The sequence below is a fragment of the Galeopterus variegatus genome, unplaced genomic scaffold (genome assembly GCF_000696425.1).
Source record: "Galeopterus variegatus unplaced genomic scaffold, G_variegatus-3.0.2 Scaffold6778, whole genome shotgun sequence".
In the NCBI taxonomy this organism is placed as follows: domain Eukaryota; kingdom Metazoa; phylum Chordata; class Mammalia; order Dermoptera; family Cynocephalidae; genus Galeopterus; species Galeopterus variegatus.
The window spans coordinates 47,219-63,023 of record NW_007732889.1 but is presented as its reverse complement, the minus strand read 5'-3'; the positions used below and the strand labels follow the sequence as shown (position 1 = coordinate 63,023).

Genomic DNA, 15,805 nt, shown 5'->3' with positions numbered 1-15,805 from the left:
GCTTCATACAGCAACATTTATCTTTTTGCAAGAATCAGTAATATTGGCTGGGCTTGATGGAGACAGCTCCTTTGCTCTACTTGGTGTCAGCTGGAACAGCTCAAAGGCTGGGGACTGGAATTATTGGAAGGCAGTCTACTCATATGTCTGACAGTTGATTTGGGGAGGACTGAAGCAGCTGGGGCTGGAACCAGAGGTGCTTCTTGGAAATCTTTGCATCTGTGTGGTCTCTACAGCATGCAGGTTTAGCATAGCTGGACTTTTTACATGTTGGCTCAGGGCTCCCAGGACACATGTCCTGAAAGGAAGAGAATGAGGTAGAAGCTTTATCTCTTTTTATGACCTAGCCTCAAGGAATGCTGCTCCATCTTGTCCACTACATTTCCATGCATGGAGGCAGCCACAGAGGCTCACCCGCATTCCAGGGGACAAGAATTAGACTTGACCTTTAGACAAGGAATCTTAGAGGTTCTGAAGGAGTATGTAAATCTGCGAATGTTCGTGTGGCCATCTCTGGAAAATACAATTTGTTCCAGGTGATCACATGAGGCGACCATACAACTGTCAGCTGAGACCATGGGGCACCAGAACAGCAATGGAGGAGCCACATGGTGCTCACAGAGCATGAAAGAGGGCAGGGGGACTTGAGAGGAATGAAGTGACTATGTGCAAGTCCATGAGCACCAACCCCATCCCTGCCATCAAGGAAGGAAGGATTCTGGCAGCTGGAGTTTCAGAGATGGAACCTGAGCAAGTATCACACCATTCTTGCCCCTGGGGTTACCCTTGTCTCTGAGCGGCCTGGAAAATGTGGATTATACATCAGTGATCTTCATGAGAACATGAGAGATGCTGATGGAAGCTGTGGACGCTCAGAACTGAGAGGGACGTCAAATGACAGGTCCTGTTCCTCATGACAGCTGCCAAAACCTCTCAGATCCCGATTCCAGGAAAAGAGGACAATTAACTGTTATTGTTTGTTTGTTTGTTTGTTTTTTAAACTTAATAGTACAAGAAAAGTCTTTTAAAGTCTATATTGTATCTTCTGCAATCTCCTGTACTCCACAGGACTCAACACAACAGAGTCACTAAATTTATTTCTACTAACTGCCAGGCACTGGTGCTACATGCTAGGGATATGTTAGGAAGATTTTACACATAAAATACACACACACACCAAAACTACAACAAACAACTAATTAGCCAGTGTACAAGATTAACAAAAGCTTAATCACTGGCCAGTAATAAATTTTAAATGTTTTAGTTAACTATGAAAAGCTGAGTTAGCTTACCACAGAAGGAGGACTTACGATTAAACTATGACACTCCCCCCTCCCCTGCCACCACCAAAAAAGATGTTTTCACAGTTTATCCAAGTAAAAGAGAAGGGGCCGTGTCCTGACATATCCGGAGTCCCCTGCATCATCCATCATCACAGGAGTTTGTGCCCTGAGAATCACAAGTCCAGCCTGTTGGAGAGCAAGTGGTTAAAGCTTTGTCCCCTTCACGTGTGATCATTGCCCTCGTAGGGGACATTTTGAAGACACTGAGGCAAAATGTGGTGGTTTCTTTGGTTTTTGATGCACTTAGATGGTCAAATTTCAAAAAATGAGAAATTTTGGAACTTGGATCAAGATCTTTGAGAATTAAATTCTCTGAGAAACCCATAAGAATAACATAAAAATATATGTTTCTACTGATGTGATATTTGAATATACTGAACTTGAAATTGTAGGGAAGAACTCAAAACTTAGCTAATCTGAGCATGAATATGTATGCAGAGAATTTGATCAAGGAAGAGGATGCAAACAAAGCTTCACAAAATATATGTTATGAGTTGTTTTATTTCTATGATGGCATTTGAAGCATAAACTTCAGGGTGTGTCTGAATTTTCAAGCCCAGACTTTATCAATGTGGCTCACTTTCAAGAGGAACTGGCTGAGTTGAGACATAGTCATGGGCTACTAGCCCTGAAATTCTAGTGATGCATATGATTCCCAGAAGGAACACAGAATTTCAGATACTCTGGCCAAACTCTGGACAATTCCTGGGTCTACTTAGTGCACAGATAACATGTTGTCTTTATTTATTTTTTTTTTAACTCTTGCTGCAGAAACTGTGAGCCACTCAATGATATAGACCCAGTTCAGGAAGAAGGCACACCTGACTGATACATTCCATAATTGTCCAGAAAGCAGTCTATGAAGCTGCAATGTTCTCATTGGTATGCTCAAGCAGTATCATGTTTTGCACCGGGTGTACAGTTCTGAGTCCAAGTGGCTGGCTCTGCAGTGAGACTGTCTAAATTTAAATCCCAGCTCTGACAATTAGTAGCTCTGTGATCTTGAACAAGCATCTTAACCTCTCTGAGCCTGAGTCTCCTCACCTACCTCATATTCTGAAAATTAAACAATATGATATATTTAAAGTACTTAGCACAGTACCTGGTGCTTAACAAATGCTCATAAGCACTCATTAAATATTCATCATTACTGTTGTGTAATAAATGTGATTAAACTGTTTTTGAACCAATTTACATTTCTGTTCAAACATCATATATTTGAAATGCTAACAGGTTATCTTTCCCCAATGTCAAACACTAAAACATTTACTGACCTGCACAGGTGTGGATTTCTAACCCTGTAACACTCCCCCCACTTTGGAAAAAAACAGGAAATATCCTTGCTGAAGGATTTCTGCAGAGAATGGATGAAAACCTACACTCCTACTCCAGACCCAGAAAGACAGGAACTATAGGAGGAACATATACTAAATATTAAAAGAGGAAAAGACAACCCAACCCCAGAGCCTTAAAAGAAAGGAAAACAAGTGTCTCAGGAGCTGGCCTGAGACATGCCATCTGTCAGGGTGTTTATACAGCAGGAAGTCTCAGACCTCTCGAATCTTCAACCTTCGCTGCTAGAGCTCTCACAGTCAAGAGTCACAGCACTTGATAGGACCTCCTGTCCCCCACCCCCTCTAACACTAGGATGACCACCTCATTCCTGTTGGCCCAGGACTTTTCCAGTTTTAGCACTGAAAGTCCCACATCCTGGAAACCACTCAGCCCAGGGAAACTAGGACAGTTGGTCACCCTGAGCTCTAATACTGAAAGGGCTGCTTGCATGGAAGCCCCTGCAGCTCAGATCACTTCTAACCATCATGGGCAAGTGCAGAGAGATGGCTGAAGGGATGGGAGGGGCTAGAGCCAGGCCAAGTCCTGAGAATTTCCACAAAGGAGGAATTCATGAGAGCTGCGCACGCAGACCAAGAAGGGCAGAGCCAAAGCACAGCTGTCATGGGCTGAGCATGTGCAGGGCAGGTCCTTCCCAGGTTGGTTCACAGGTTGGCATGCGCTGAAAGCAACATTCTTTCTGCATTGGACATTTATGTAGAGGGACAGGGAGGAGATGATTTTCTTTGGTAAAAGTTGTACATACACCATACTTTACACTAAAGATAAAGGAATTACTGCATGTGCTGACTATATGCTAAAAATATAAACTTAATTGGGATTGTCTTTCATTTCACAGTTTTCCTTTATTTTAATGAATAACATTAGACACTCATACTTACCAAGAATATAGCAACTTACATGGTTGCAGGCTTAAAGCCCTCTGAAAATATTTTTTTTTAATTATTTTTTCTGATTGTATGTTGGCAAATTCTCCCACTTTTGTTTGCTTTATTCTCTTTTTATTTGTTTTTGCTTTTGTTGTATGGTTATTTATTTTATGAGGCAGGCATCTTCTTAAGATATAAAGGGTTTTTTACAATTTAGATAATAAAACACTTTAGTTGTTTGCTATAAAAAAGTGATATTTCAGAATTTCAGCCAACACTTAACTGCTGACATCAGGCAACAGCCAGCTGGCTGGTCTCAGAGTCCCTGTCGCAGTCTGAGCTTGCAGGCACAGATAGCAAAAACCCTCAAGAGAGAAAGCCCAGCACCAGCTTTCCATGACACTGTGCTGTCTTCCATGCAGCAATGGGGTTGATATACATCTACCAACTATATAGAGTCATCTATGGAAATTTCGACTGACTGCTACCCAGCTTCCAGTTTATTCTAGTGTCATCCTTGCTCCCCTTTCTGACTTGTACCTAGGCCTATGCATGCCTTTCCCTCCCCATATGACTTAAGCAGGAGCTCTTTGTACTCTTGTCAGCCAGGGTCTCTGGTGTGGAGAGGAAGTGGACAAAATTACATCAAGGAGAGAGAGAGTGAGCTTGATTGTGGAAGCCTTGATTTCGGAAGGCTTTATAGCTTTAATTTCATATAAAAAACACCTAGGAGCAATTGCAGATTTTTTCAAAGGCAAATATAAGATGAAAACAATATACTCTATTGATTCATCAAACATGTATTAAGCAGCTGCTGTGTGCATGAACTTTAGGAAACACTGAGGAGAGGGTGCCAGAGGTCCCTCTGCACAGAGGGGCCCGGCCAGGGGTGGGTGGGGACAGGCTGTGCTCCACCCCCCTCCACAACTGACCCCTCAGCTCAGACTCCTTCCCAGCACACAGCTCCAGGAGGGCTTTCCCATCCACTAGGCCACCCCTGAGCCAGTGTTTGCTGAAGATGGTCTGGTTCATGGGCAGTTGTTGCTTATGACAAGCTGGGTCCCATGCTGAACCATTTATCTCCCCTCCTGGAGCATGGTCTCCATCCCTTTCTCCCTCCTTCCTTTCCTCCTCCTTCGAACACATTCTTCTTCTTTGAAAATGTCATCATCAGCGCCGGCCCAGTGGCGCACTGCTACAGTGCGCCGCTTGGGAGTGCGGTGGCGCTCCCGTCCGAGGGTTCAGATCCCACGTACAGACCGGGTCCCGCTCACTGGCTGAGCGAGGTGCGGGAGCAACACCGAGGGTTGCAATCCCGTTGCTGGTCCCGGTCCGGTACGGGGGCAACACTGAGGGTTGCGATCCGTTGCCGGACACGAAAAAAGACAAAAAGGGAAAAAAAAAGAAAAAGAAAATGTCATCATCACCGCCCCTATGTATGGCACAGAGGTAGACTCCGGCCATCATGTTCACGACACAAAAAGGAGGCCTGCACCACCAGGGGCGGCAGGGACTGGGGCTGCCGCAGACTCATACGTGTGCACTGGAGGGTGACTTTGTCCCGGGTTATGAATTTATTACAATGGAAAGTGTTAGAACAGCATGAAGTTTATGTCACACTTATTTAAATATTTAACAAAATGCCTTTACTGAGGAAAAAATTAAGCAATGGAGATAGTTGCAAAAAACCAAGGTCTAATGGCCACCATGGTTATGGCCCCATTTCCAGAGTGGCAGGCTCCTGGCTGTACCCTTTAGCACCCCAAAACTGACCTGTAAGGGGAAGAGAGAGAGAGTGTGTGTGTGTGTGTGTGTGGGAGAGAGAGAGAGAGAGAGAGACAGTGAGGGAAACAGTCTCCTCCTGGGGGTTATGGCTGTCCTCCTCAATGTGGAGGGAAAACTGGTCTCAGAGCGTTGGGAACACCACTAGAGAGTGGCAGAGCTGAGGCAGAACTGAGGCTTGTAGACACTGGTGGGTTAGAACTTCTACTTGGGGGTGGGCTCAGGGCAAAGTGACTGGAGGGCAGTTGATTGTGTGGTAAACTGAGAACACATCAGTCCCTCATAGCAAAGGAAGGGAAGTGCTGATGAAAAGTAGGCGGACTAAGCCCCCACCATCCACTCCAGGTCACCGTAGGCCCCCCATTCCCTGCTCAGGTTCTCTGGTCAATAACTTTTCCCTGGACTTATCTTTGAGCTCATGGACAGAGGACACATGAATAGCAAACTGACTTTGGATTTACATTTCATTACATCAGAAAGTAAATCAACCTTGAACTGTTAGTTTTAGAGTTTCTACAGAGATAATGCTGCCTCCCCTCTATAGTCTCATTACAGGTAGTCTCGGTTGCTTTAAACTGTCCTTGGTAACCATTTCCTATCCCTGTTTAAACATGATGTTCCTAGATTTCTTCTCTGTTCACTTCTCAAAATATGATATATTATCTTTTTCTATTTTATTTTATTTAGCTATTTACAGTGAGTGCACATTATTTTCTAAAAAAGATCAAATATCATAGAAACTATAAGAGCACAACTCTCTTCTTCAGGGCACTGCTGCCTGTCCCTGGGCACTGCTGTCTGCCCTGGGCACCGCTGCCTGCCCCTGGGCACTGCTGCCTGTCCCTGGGCACCGCTGCCTGCCCCTGAGCACTGCTGCCTGCCCCTGGGCACTGCTGCCTGTCCCTGGGCACTGTTGTCTACCCTGGGCACTGCTGCCTGTCCCCGGACACCACTGTCTGTCCCCAGACACTGCTGCCTATCCCCAGGCACCACTGCCTGCTCCTGGGCACCGGTTTCTGTCCCTGAGCACCACTTTCTGCCCCTGGGCACCACTTTCTGCCCCTGGGCACCATTGTCTATCCCTGGACACCACTGCCTATCCTTGGACACCACTGCCTTCCTCAGGCACTGAGGTCTGCTCCTGGGCACTATTTCCTGCACCTGAGTACTACCCTGATTGCTGGACACTGCCCTCTCCTGCCCCAGCTGAGACCACGGAGCACCAAGGACCATACGGAGTTCTGTGCAGACTGTAGGACAAGGCCTCTTTGCTCTTCTGTGTTACAAGCTGTCAAAAGCATCAAAATAAAGATGCTTGAACTTCCTAAGGGTGTCTAGGGATAGCACTTCTTCAGTTTTTACTTGTAATAGAACTCAGATATGAGTTCAAAATAGGGCTGAGCCAAGGAGACAAATCTGAGTGACAGAAACTATTTTCTTGTCCCCTCTTACAGGTCTTCCATTAGCCTCCTACATTTTCCCTCTCGACGTTCGAGAAGTCTAATTGAGGCAACCTATGAAGAATGGCCCATTGGTTTCATTGTTAATCCTCTCGAAGTAATTAAGCCTCTGGAAAGCAGGAGAAATCCTCCTGTCCTGCAGTGGTAGCTGGCTAACCTCCATGCCGTAATTTTTGAGTTGTCCACTTTTGCACACTTGTGCATGCACGAGTCCGCACCACTCAGATAGCCATATAATTAACTTGATCCTTAATCACACGATGACTTGTCTTATTGTTTAATTTGGTGCTAGTCTTGCCTGTTTAATAGGAAGATGAGGAAGTCTCACAACTAATTCACCTGAGAAGTAACTGAAGAAACAGGGATAATGGAGGCCCGAGCGGGGAGCAGAATACAGTACAGATGTCTCTAAATTCCCAAAGGCCAACAGAGAGATTAGGGAGTTAGTCTGTGCAGCTCCTGAGGTTAGAACCTGAGCCACAGCTCTTCTGAAAATCTGTGTCCAAGGGCCCCAGCAAGTACACCACAGGATTCACTGGAAAATGAGGGTTTCACCTCTTGTCCTTTCTTGTCTGAAGAGTGCCACTCACGCACCTTGCTTTTAAGATATCAAAAGCTGATGACAGAAACCAGCAGGAGAGATGAATGTGACTCTCTGCATTAACTAGCATTTCCCCTGGAAAACATCTAACTAGAAATAGTGTAATCATTTACCTTTTATTTACCTGCTAAACCTGAGGTAGAGATAACTTCAATACTGGCTGAGTCATCACTAAAGTCAACTGGTAAAAGGTTTTTTTTCTGAAAAAAATTGATTTCCAGGTATTTCTCACTGTCTGAAATTATGTGGGCAAACTAATTTTTTAATTCTTTTAATTGTTAAGCAAGCTCAATACATTTTTTCTATTCCTTGAGCTTTTTTTAAATACAGTACAAACAAGTGTTTTATTAAGAAAAATGATTTGCTCACTTTTAGGCAGTGTCCAGCAGCCAACCTCCCCAGCTTTCTTTGGGTCCCATATTCTTCTGGTTTGGGGTTAATATAGAAATAAAGTGATTGGGCTAAATCTGGGCTCCACCTCTTTCTTGGTGTATAATATGGTCAAGTTTCAGAACCTCTCTGAGCCTCTGTTTTCTCCTCTGTAAAGGAAGGTGAGTAAGAATAGTACAGCTCTCATGCCTTTTACAGAATAAGGAGTTAATAACATTAGCTATGATGATTCAGTTTTCCTGGCAGGGTGCTGTTCCAGTGCTAGGAAGTCCAAATCCCCCCATTTCTTTAACCATAAAGTTATTCTCTCTTTTGTGGTGCAGAACGTTTGAGTGGGTGTCAAGACCACACGGAACAGTGTGTAGGAGGAAGTTTTCTTCCAAACAAGAGGGAATGGAAGGTTCCCCACTGTTTCCCACATCCAGTGCTAGGAAGTCCAAATCCCCCCATTTCTTTAACCATAAAGTTATTCTCTCTTTTGTAGTGCAGAACATTTGAGTGGGTGTCAAGACCACACGGAACAGTGTGTAGGAGGAAGTTTTCTTCCAAACAAGAGGGAATGGAAGGTTCCCCACTGTTTCCCACGTGATAATGAAAAGCTTACTGCAAGGATTACCTTGTTCTTGGAGGCCCATTTCACACACAGAATCACCAGCCCAAATGGTAAAAAAACTTTTTCTTGAAAGAGGAGAAAGATTTGATGAAGTACATACTTATTTCTATCTGGGTTTAGACTGGGCCTCTTTCCCAGAGCTGGGACTTGAGTGAGCCAAGGGAGAGATCTAAAGCACAAAATTTAAGGAGGAGCCACCCAAGGGAGAGTGCCTCCTTAAATTTCACACCTTCCCCCTCCCTTGCCCCACTCTAGTCCGGCCGTACTCTTCCCCTTATATGCCCTCAAATGGGGCTTCCTTTCAGGGTTTGGATTTGCAGAGTCAGGTCACAGTGATTATGAGGGCAGGATTGGGGGAAGTCCTACAGAGCTTTTTCTCTACCTCAAAAAAGGGAGCAGTCACCTCTGTTGTTTAACAGTTTTTGCCCAGCCATGGTCAGGCCCACGTCTCCCAACTTTGGTGCATTGGCACTAAGTACAAAGAGCTCTTCCAAATTACTGGGTGATGACTTCTAGGGCAACTGGTTCTAAGTTACCTTTTCAAGAAACCTGTTGGGTCCTTGGACAAGGGTAATTTGCATTCCATTGATTGATGTTTTACATTGGTGAAATAAATCCTAACCTATCTCCACAGGACACTATAATAATTTGTATAATAACATATAGTTCTTTGCTGTCAGATGTTGCTGGACCAAATGAGTCAAGACGAGCTCCTTCAGGGCAAATGGTGTCTTCTTATCGTTCTGTGTCCAGGCACCTAACATCACAGATAGTGGGTGCTCAATAAATGTTTGTTCTTTGAACATATGAATGAAGAAGCCCCAGGCTTATCAGAAATGAATGCCCAGCCTCTCAGGGCCTAGGCCCTTTAAGCACCAGAAAGAGCAGAGCCAGGAATCTGGCCCCATGATTTAAACACCAACCATCGCTACTTCCTCTCTGCGGAAACCAATCGTTCTCCTGGCTTTTGCTGACGTGCACTTGTTCGTGCCCTGTTTTGTGAGAAGCTGGGTTTCTGGCTTTCACTAGCTTCATCCTTCACCTCCTAGATGCACGTCCACTGGCAGAGCCACGGACGGACTCAACCTCTGAAACTCTGACCCTGTGCTTACAGTGATCTTTCTTGTTCCTGCTCCTGACTGGCAACTATAAACACTAAATGCACGTCCACTGGCAGAGCCACGGACGGACTCAACCTCTGAAACTCTGACCCTGTGCTTACGGTGATCTTTCTTGTTCCTGCTCCTGACTGGCAACTATAAACACTAAATTCTGCCATGGAGTCGTTCAAATGCATCACCTGCCCTGGTGACTCTCTGGTGAAGAGCTCTTTTGACAGATTCAGAGGCCCTGCTGCCATCCTCAGCTGCCATCTTGAGACTCTGCCATCAGCCGCGTGGGGGCTCTGTCCAGCAGGCACTGCCCGGCGCCCGCTGCCACCTCCTGGACACTGCTGACCCGCTTCTGCTCCCTAGACCTTTGGGCCTGCTTTCCTCAGCCAGCTCTAATGAGCTCCTGATAGCCTCCACACGCTGCCAGACGTTATAGTTAGTGCAAATGGAAAGAGTATTGTTTTATGCAGTGATGTGGACCTTGTTGAAAAAGGCACAGATAAGCAATTAAAATAATGAAGCAATGGCCAGAAAATAGAGTAAATGCCTATCTCCTATTGGCATGCAGAGAAGCTAGAGCCAGTTGGATGAAACCGACCCAAGATCACTCATGAGTGTATGCATTCGGCATGTGAAAATCTTTTAAAGTTTGAAATCGGTGTCATCAGGCATAGTGAAATATCTATAGCCTCCCTTGGGCACCAATGCTAGAGCTATCTTGGAAAACATACCAAGATATCATCTATTTTCTTCTTCATTGTCAGTAAGTAAATGGCAACAGTTCTTTCAAAGAAAACTAAAAAAATCTAAATAAGGGGCCATTTTATTTAGCTTGATACCAAAGTTATTTTAGTTTGTATTAGACATGGTTGAGATAAAAATCAAAAAATTCATAAAAGAACATTTTAAAAACTGCTCTGATGATTTTCACATATCTAAGTTCCCCCAAAGGTCAGCATGGAAGCAGAGGAAAAGAGCGAACAGCTGAGCTGACATAACACACCAGGTAAGTGGTAGGGGTATACACCGGCCAGCCTTTCTGATAGGCGATGTGACTGCAAAAATTAAGACCTTTAAAACTGTCCAAATCATTTGAATCAATAATTTCACTTCTGAAAATCTATTCTGAAAAAAAGCCCCAAAACGTTGAAAAGCAAAAGATTCCTGAATTAAAAACTTCGTTGTAGTTTTTTATTGAATAGTGATCAATTGAGAACAAACTAAATGCCCAACAATAAGAGAATGGTTAGATAAATTATGACACAGGCACACAATTGAATAATAGGTAGTGATAATGAGCATGTTTTTAAGTCTATTTAATGACATGGAGTAATATTCAAGTTATAATGTTCAGTGAAAAAAGAATAAAAATTGTTATATGCACTACAATCTAATTATATTAAAAAATAGTGTGCACAGAAAACAAGACAAGATGGAAATGCACCAAAACATTAACACTGTTTATCTCTGGATGATGAGATTGTGGGTGATTCTTGTGTTCATGCTTATATGTGATAGAATGATAGGTGAGATATTAATTGCCCTTTATTACTTGCCTTGTTTTTCTAGCATCAACTAAACACCTAATCAGCTAAATACCTTGCATCGGCTAAAAACCTAATGCTTTAGAAATTGTCACTAATGAAAGGTCCAAGAACAAAGGTACCAAAAGAAATGTCCCACATACAAGGCAGAAATGATCAGAGAGCATTTATGATCAGACAGAGCTTTTCTTCCTCCCTGCCCCCTCAGGTTGGGATGGCAATAGAACTACCCTGAGTATGAGAATCTCAGAGCAGAGGAGACCCAAGCTCACTTCCCCGGTTGGGGATTGGAGGGGGTAGCACGGGGAGACATGACATCACAGGGAGAAGCCCCCTGAGCAGCAGGGTGGCACCAGAGCAGTGGAGGGGCTCTGACTGAGGGGGTGTCCAGGCAGATGAGTTCGCAGGCAGCTTTGTGAAGCCCCTCACTTTGTATGGGCACAGCAGCCAAGCTTTCCCATGCTTAAAGAAGGGGTGGCACTTAGCTGAGAGAAGGCCTGCGGTCTAGAAAGGATCTCACAGTCGGAGTGAGGGGACCCCTGCTCCAGGAATGCAGGGAGGACTGTCTTGCTGTGGATTAGATGGGGACAAGCAGGACACTAGCTCACAGGTGGACCTGTTGGGAAGATGTGTCTGAGGACAAGATGAGGCAGCTTACCTGGCAGAAAGTGCCAGGTCAGGCCTTTGCAGCAAAAGGCAGAGGTGGATACCCTAAATGGGAAATCCCAAATGGGACTGGGTTTTAACCCAAGTGTCTGGGAAATCAGGTTACCTGGGAGTGACTGCAATAAATTTTCAGGAAAGAAGGCTCACAGCCAGAAATTCAATTGAGTTGTGAAAAATAAAGTTACATTTTATTCACCTAAACTTATGACTTATAAAATCTGTACTCACTGAATGTTTTACATAGTTTTCAAATATTCAGTAATGACTATATTAGTATTTTTAAAGATTATCTAAAAGAAAAGCATAGCCTCCACAAAAACGTTATGAATCAGGGCCCTGAATAAAATGGGGAATAAGGCTGATGGAAACTCGCACCTAGTTTTGAAGACCATCTTGCTAGACGACTAGGGCCCCCTCTCAGAGAAAACCTGGAGTCCTGACTATACCTTCTGAGCCTCTGTCATTAAGATTCTGTACAAGTGTATGAGCAGCTGTGAGTAAATGTGAAAACAGTCTTACAGCTCCTTCTCTTCTCTACCACCACCACCTGGGCTCCCCCACTCCAACCCCTGCCCCAGCAAATCAGTACTATTAAACTGCCTTTTTCTTCTTTTTTTAAACCAACTGTTTTACTCTGAAGAAATATCAAACTACAGAATAAATCCACCCACACAAAGCGATGACCTCTAAATATCTGAAGAACATGTTGGTCTCCATTTTAGGGCTTCCTTGCTCCAGTCTAAACCAAACCAGGTTCTTGAATGACATTTTCCAAGCTTCTCACTATCATGCCCACCCTCCTCGGAGGTCACACCTGGACTTGTCAAAGGCCACTTAAAAAAGCCGTGCCTGGAGTCAACATCATGGGCCTATGTTCTGGCCAGAAAGACTCACTTCATTCTGCTAAGGCTGCGAAGAGTGTTAAGAGAGGCTTTGTGTTCTGAGCTGCCCATGCAGCATCTCAGCCTGCAGTGTTGGACTGAAACCCAGAACTCTGTCAAATGAGTGGCTGTCAGAGAAGGACTCCCCTCTGCTGCACTTAGGTACTGGCTGGGGGCACAGGCTACTGGTGCCAATCACACTCAGCCACCTAGGAGATCCAGGTCAGTGCCCATCTGTGCTGCCACCTGGAGGGCCCTGGCAATGAGGTCTGGAGAAAGGATGGGGAGTAGGAAACTCCACACTGCTCTGCCAGCCATACCCCTTTCTTGCCCTGTCACAGAAACACCCTCCTTTCACCTCCATTTCCCACTTTCGGCAGAAATATCTCCCTTCCTTCCTTTTTTTCTCCAAGGATTTTACCCATGATCTTGGCATCTTCCATAACTCACCTGTACCTTTGCTATATCTGTGGGCCTGTTCTCCCTCTAGGACCCCTCTTGGAGGAGACAATCCCCCCTAAATATTAGAGGATTTGATCAAATTGCTGATTAGCCCTCTATCCCATCACAGATCCCGTGGCATGCTCAGATCACAGTGGATAACTCTCCCTCTGCTGCCAAACCCCCTGCATTTTGGGCTGGCTGTGTCCACCTTGTCCCCTCAGCTGCCTTCTCTCTATGCTGCTGTTACTATGTTCCAAGCAGACTTTGGAACATGTCCCCCACAGCAGCATTGACTTTGGCAGATTGCTTGGGGACCAGTGATGTCCTCACCTGTTTGCTTTTCCAGGGCTAATGTTTGTAGGGTTTTTTTGGAACAAGAACAGAAATCATTTCACATCCTTATGCAATTCTTCCAGCAGGCTCCAGCAGATAAATAAAGCCCTTTGCCCCTCCATCGGTCTACCTTTCCCAGCAGAGCACCTAAGTTGATCCTGAAGCCTCCAGTCACCTGATCACCCGCCAGGGCCTCTCTGGGGTAGCCATGAAGTCCCTCATCCTGCTCCTTTGCCTTGTTCAGCTCTGGGGCTGCCACTCGGCCCCACATGGCCCAGGGCTGAGTTATAAGGAAGTGAGCTGCGACGACCCAGAAACAGAGCGAGCAGCCCTGGCAGCTGTGAACTACATCAATTATCACCTTCATCGGGGATACAAGCACACCTTGAACCAGATTGACAAAGTGAAGGTGTGGTCTCAGGTAAGTGAATCTGTTGTAGGTGAGCTGAAAGAACCTGTGTGTGGAGTGCAACCTGGTGCCTCAAAAGATCAGTAGCTCCCAGCACAAAGGCAACTGCAGAGGGGTAAACACTCTGACTTCTTCCCAGGAGTGAAGGAAGGGCCAGGCAAGAGAGGAGACATTCTGTAGTGTAGTTATGGATCTCAAAGAGGTGCTGAGTAGGTTATGAGGCAGTGTGTAAGAGAAGAAAAAGCTTTGAATGAGATTTGCAGGTCATAGGTAGAAAGTGTCGCTTTGTGGAAAAGCTAGGGCCCAAGAGACTAGCTTCTAGTTGCCAAGTTATCACTGACTGAAAGTCACTTGTCTTTCTTTGCTTCCATTTCTCTGTTGAAGACTGAGAGTAAATAAAACTAGCATTTGACCAGTGCCTATTACATGCCAGGCCCTTTTACACAGATCATCTCATTAACCCACCCTACCATATGTGGTAAGTATATTGTCCCTGTCTTACATAAAAGGAAACCAAGGCTCTGGTGTGTTAAGTCATTTTTTGCCCAACATCATATAATTAGCAAGCAATCAGGCTGGGATTTGATTCCAGACCTGTGTTCCTTCCTCTACACAAGCTGCCTCCCAAAGAGAGTTACTCACATCCCAGAGAAGTACTGGCATGAACAGGATTCGCTTCCTCCCACGCTAGACCAGAAACAGTGCAGCCGGAAGCCAGTGACAGTAAAGATAAAACTAAAAAATATTCCTTGGGGATTAGCCAAGAGATTTGGAGAGATGGGAAAAAGACATCTGTCTACTGCCTGTTTTGAAATTAGAGTTAATGTCTGATGAGGGATAATTCAGTAAACATTGATTACAAGCCTTCTTGGGCAAGAGCCAGTTTCAGGTGCTATAGAAGATATTAGGTTGATATTAGGTTGAACCATGTAAAATTGCCATTTTTGTATATCAAAAACAGCCAAATATTGGCAATTTTAATCTTTCAACCTAATGTAAAGGAGAGAAAGACATAGTTTGTGCCCACAAAAGATTTACAATCTAGGAAGGAAAATAAACATAAGAATGTCCGGACTGACTGATGACTGACAATCTGACCTCACAAAGGGACAAAATATTTGAAATTGGCATTGCCCCGGATGCATTTTAAGAGTGCTACAGCCATGTTAAAGTATAATGGTGGTTCAGAGGAAACGATATCTGTTCAGGGGAAATAAACGTAATATGCATATTTGACAGAAAGGGTACTGAGTGGGCACTGTGATTTTCACTAAAGGCAGAGTTTGTGAAGGCCTTTCCTCGAGAAACCCAGGTGTAGTCGGCTCCTAGTCACTGCAGGTCTGAGTGGCTTCAGGAAGAGCACATCTTCCCGTGCCTCATAAAATGCAGCTTCCTCCAGGAAGGGGATTCTGAGGCCTCAGCTACTAGCGAGCCAGGCAGAACCAGAATGAGAGGCAAGAAGGGATGGGCTGAGAGAATCAAGGGCATACTTGTATCTTCTGGGTTTTCTAGGCTTTGAAAAGAAAAGATACTGAAAAAAAAAAAAAAGGATACTGAAACAGGTGAACTGACAAATACAACTCCAAGAAATTATACGAGCTTCCCTGTAACTTCTTGCTTCACGTCCGCGCTCAAGAGTTTCCTCAGTGTCAGAAGGAGACGTGCTCTTCCCCATAATCACCGGCAGGGGCCAAGAGAGAGCAGCATCTTTGCTTCCAGACATCTACAAGCCAAACCACAAAGAAAAAGCCAAAGCCAACAGCATCAAAAAGCTTTAGGAAGGAAACGAAGAGGAGGGAAGGAAGGAAAATAAAGGATGAGAGGGAAGGAAGGAAGAAGAATAGGAAGGGATAGAGAAGGTAAAGAAAAAACAGTAAGATATTATCCACCACTTTATTTTTCAGCTTGACTGAGAAAAATCCAAAGCTGACTTTTTCAAAGCACTGCTTGAAGGGTGGAATTTTAAAAAACAAAAAATATTTCAGCACTCATTTATAGTTTCCAA

General features: G+C 44.6%; 1 protein-coding gene across 1 annotated transcript in view; it reads left to right on the top strand.

The window, feature by feature from the left end:
* Positions 1-13,409: 13,409 nt before the first annotated feature.
* Positions 13,410-15,805, top strand: part of LOC103606683 (alpha-2-HS-glycoprotein-like) — a 10,063-nt gene continuing 7,667 nt past the window's right edge. Inside the window, 2 exon segments of the mRNA XM_008591236.1 lie at positions 13,410-13,499; positions 13,501-13,812. Coding sequence (XP_008589458.1) covers positions 13,410-13,499; positions 13,501-13,812 — 402 coding nt within the window.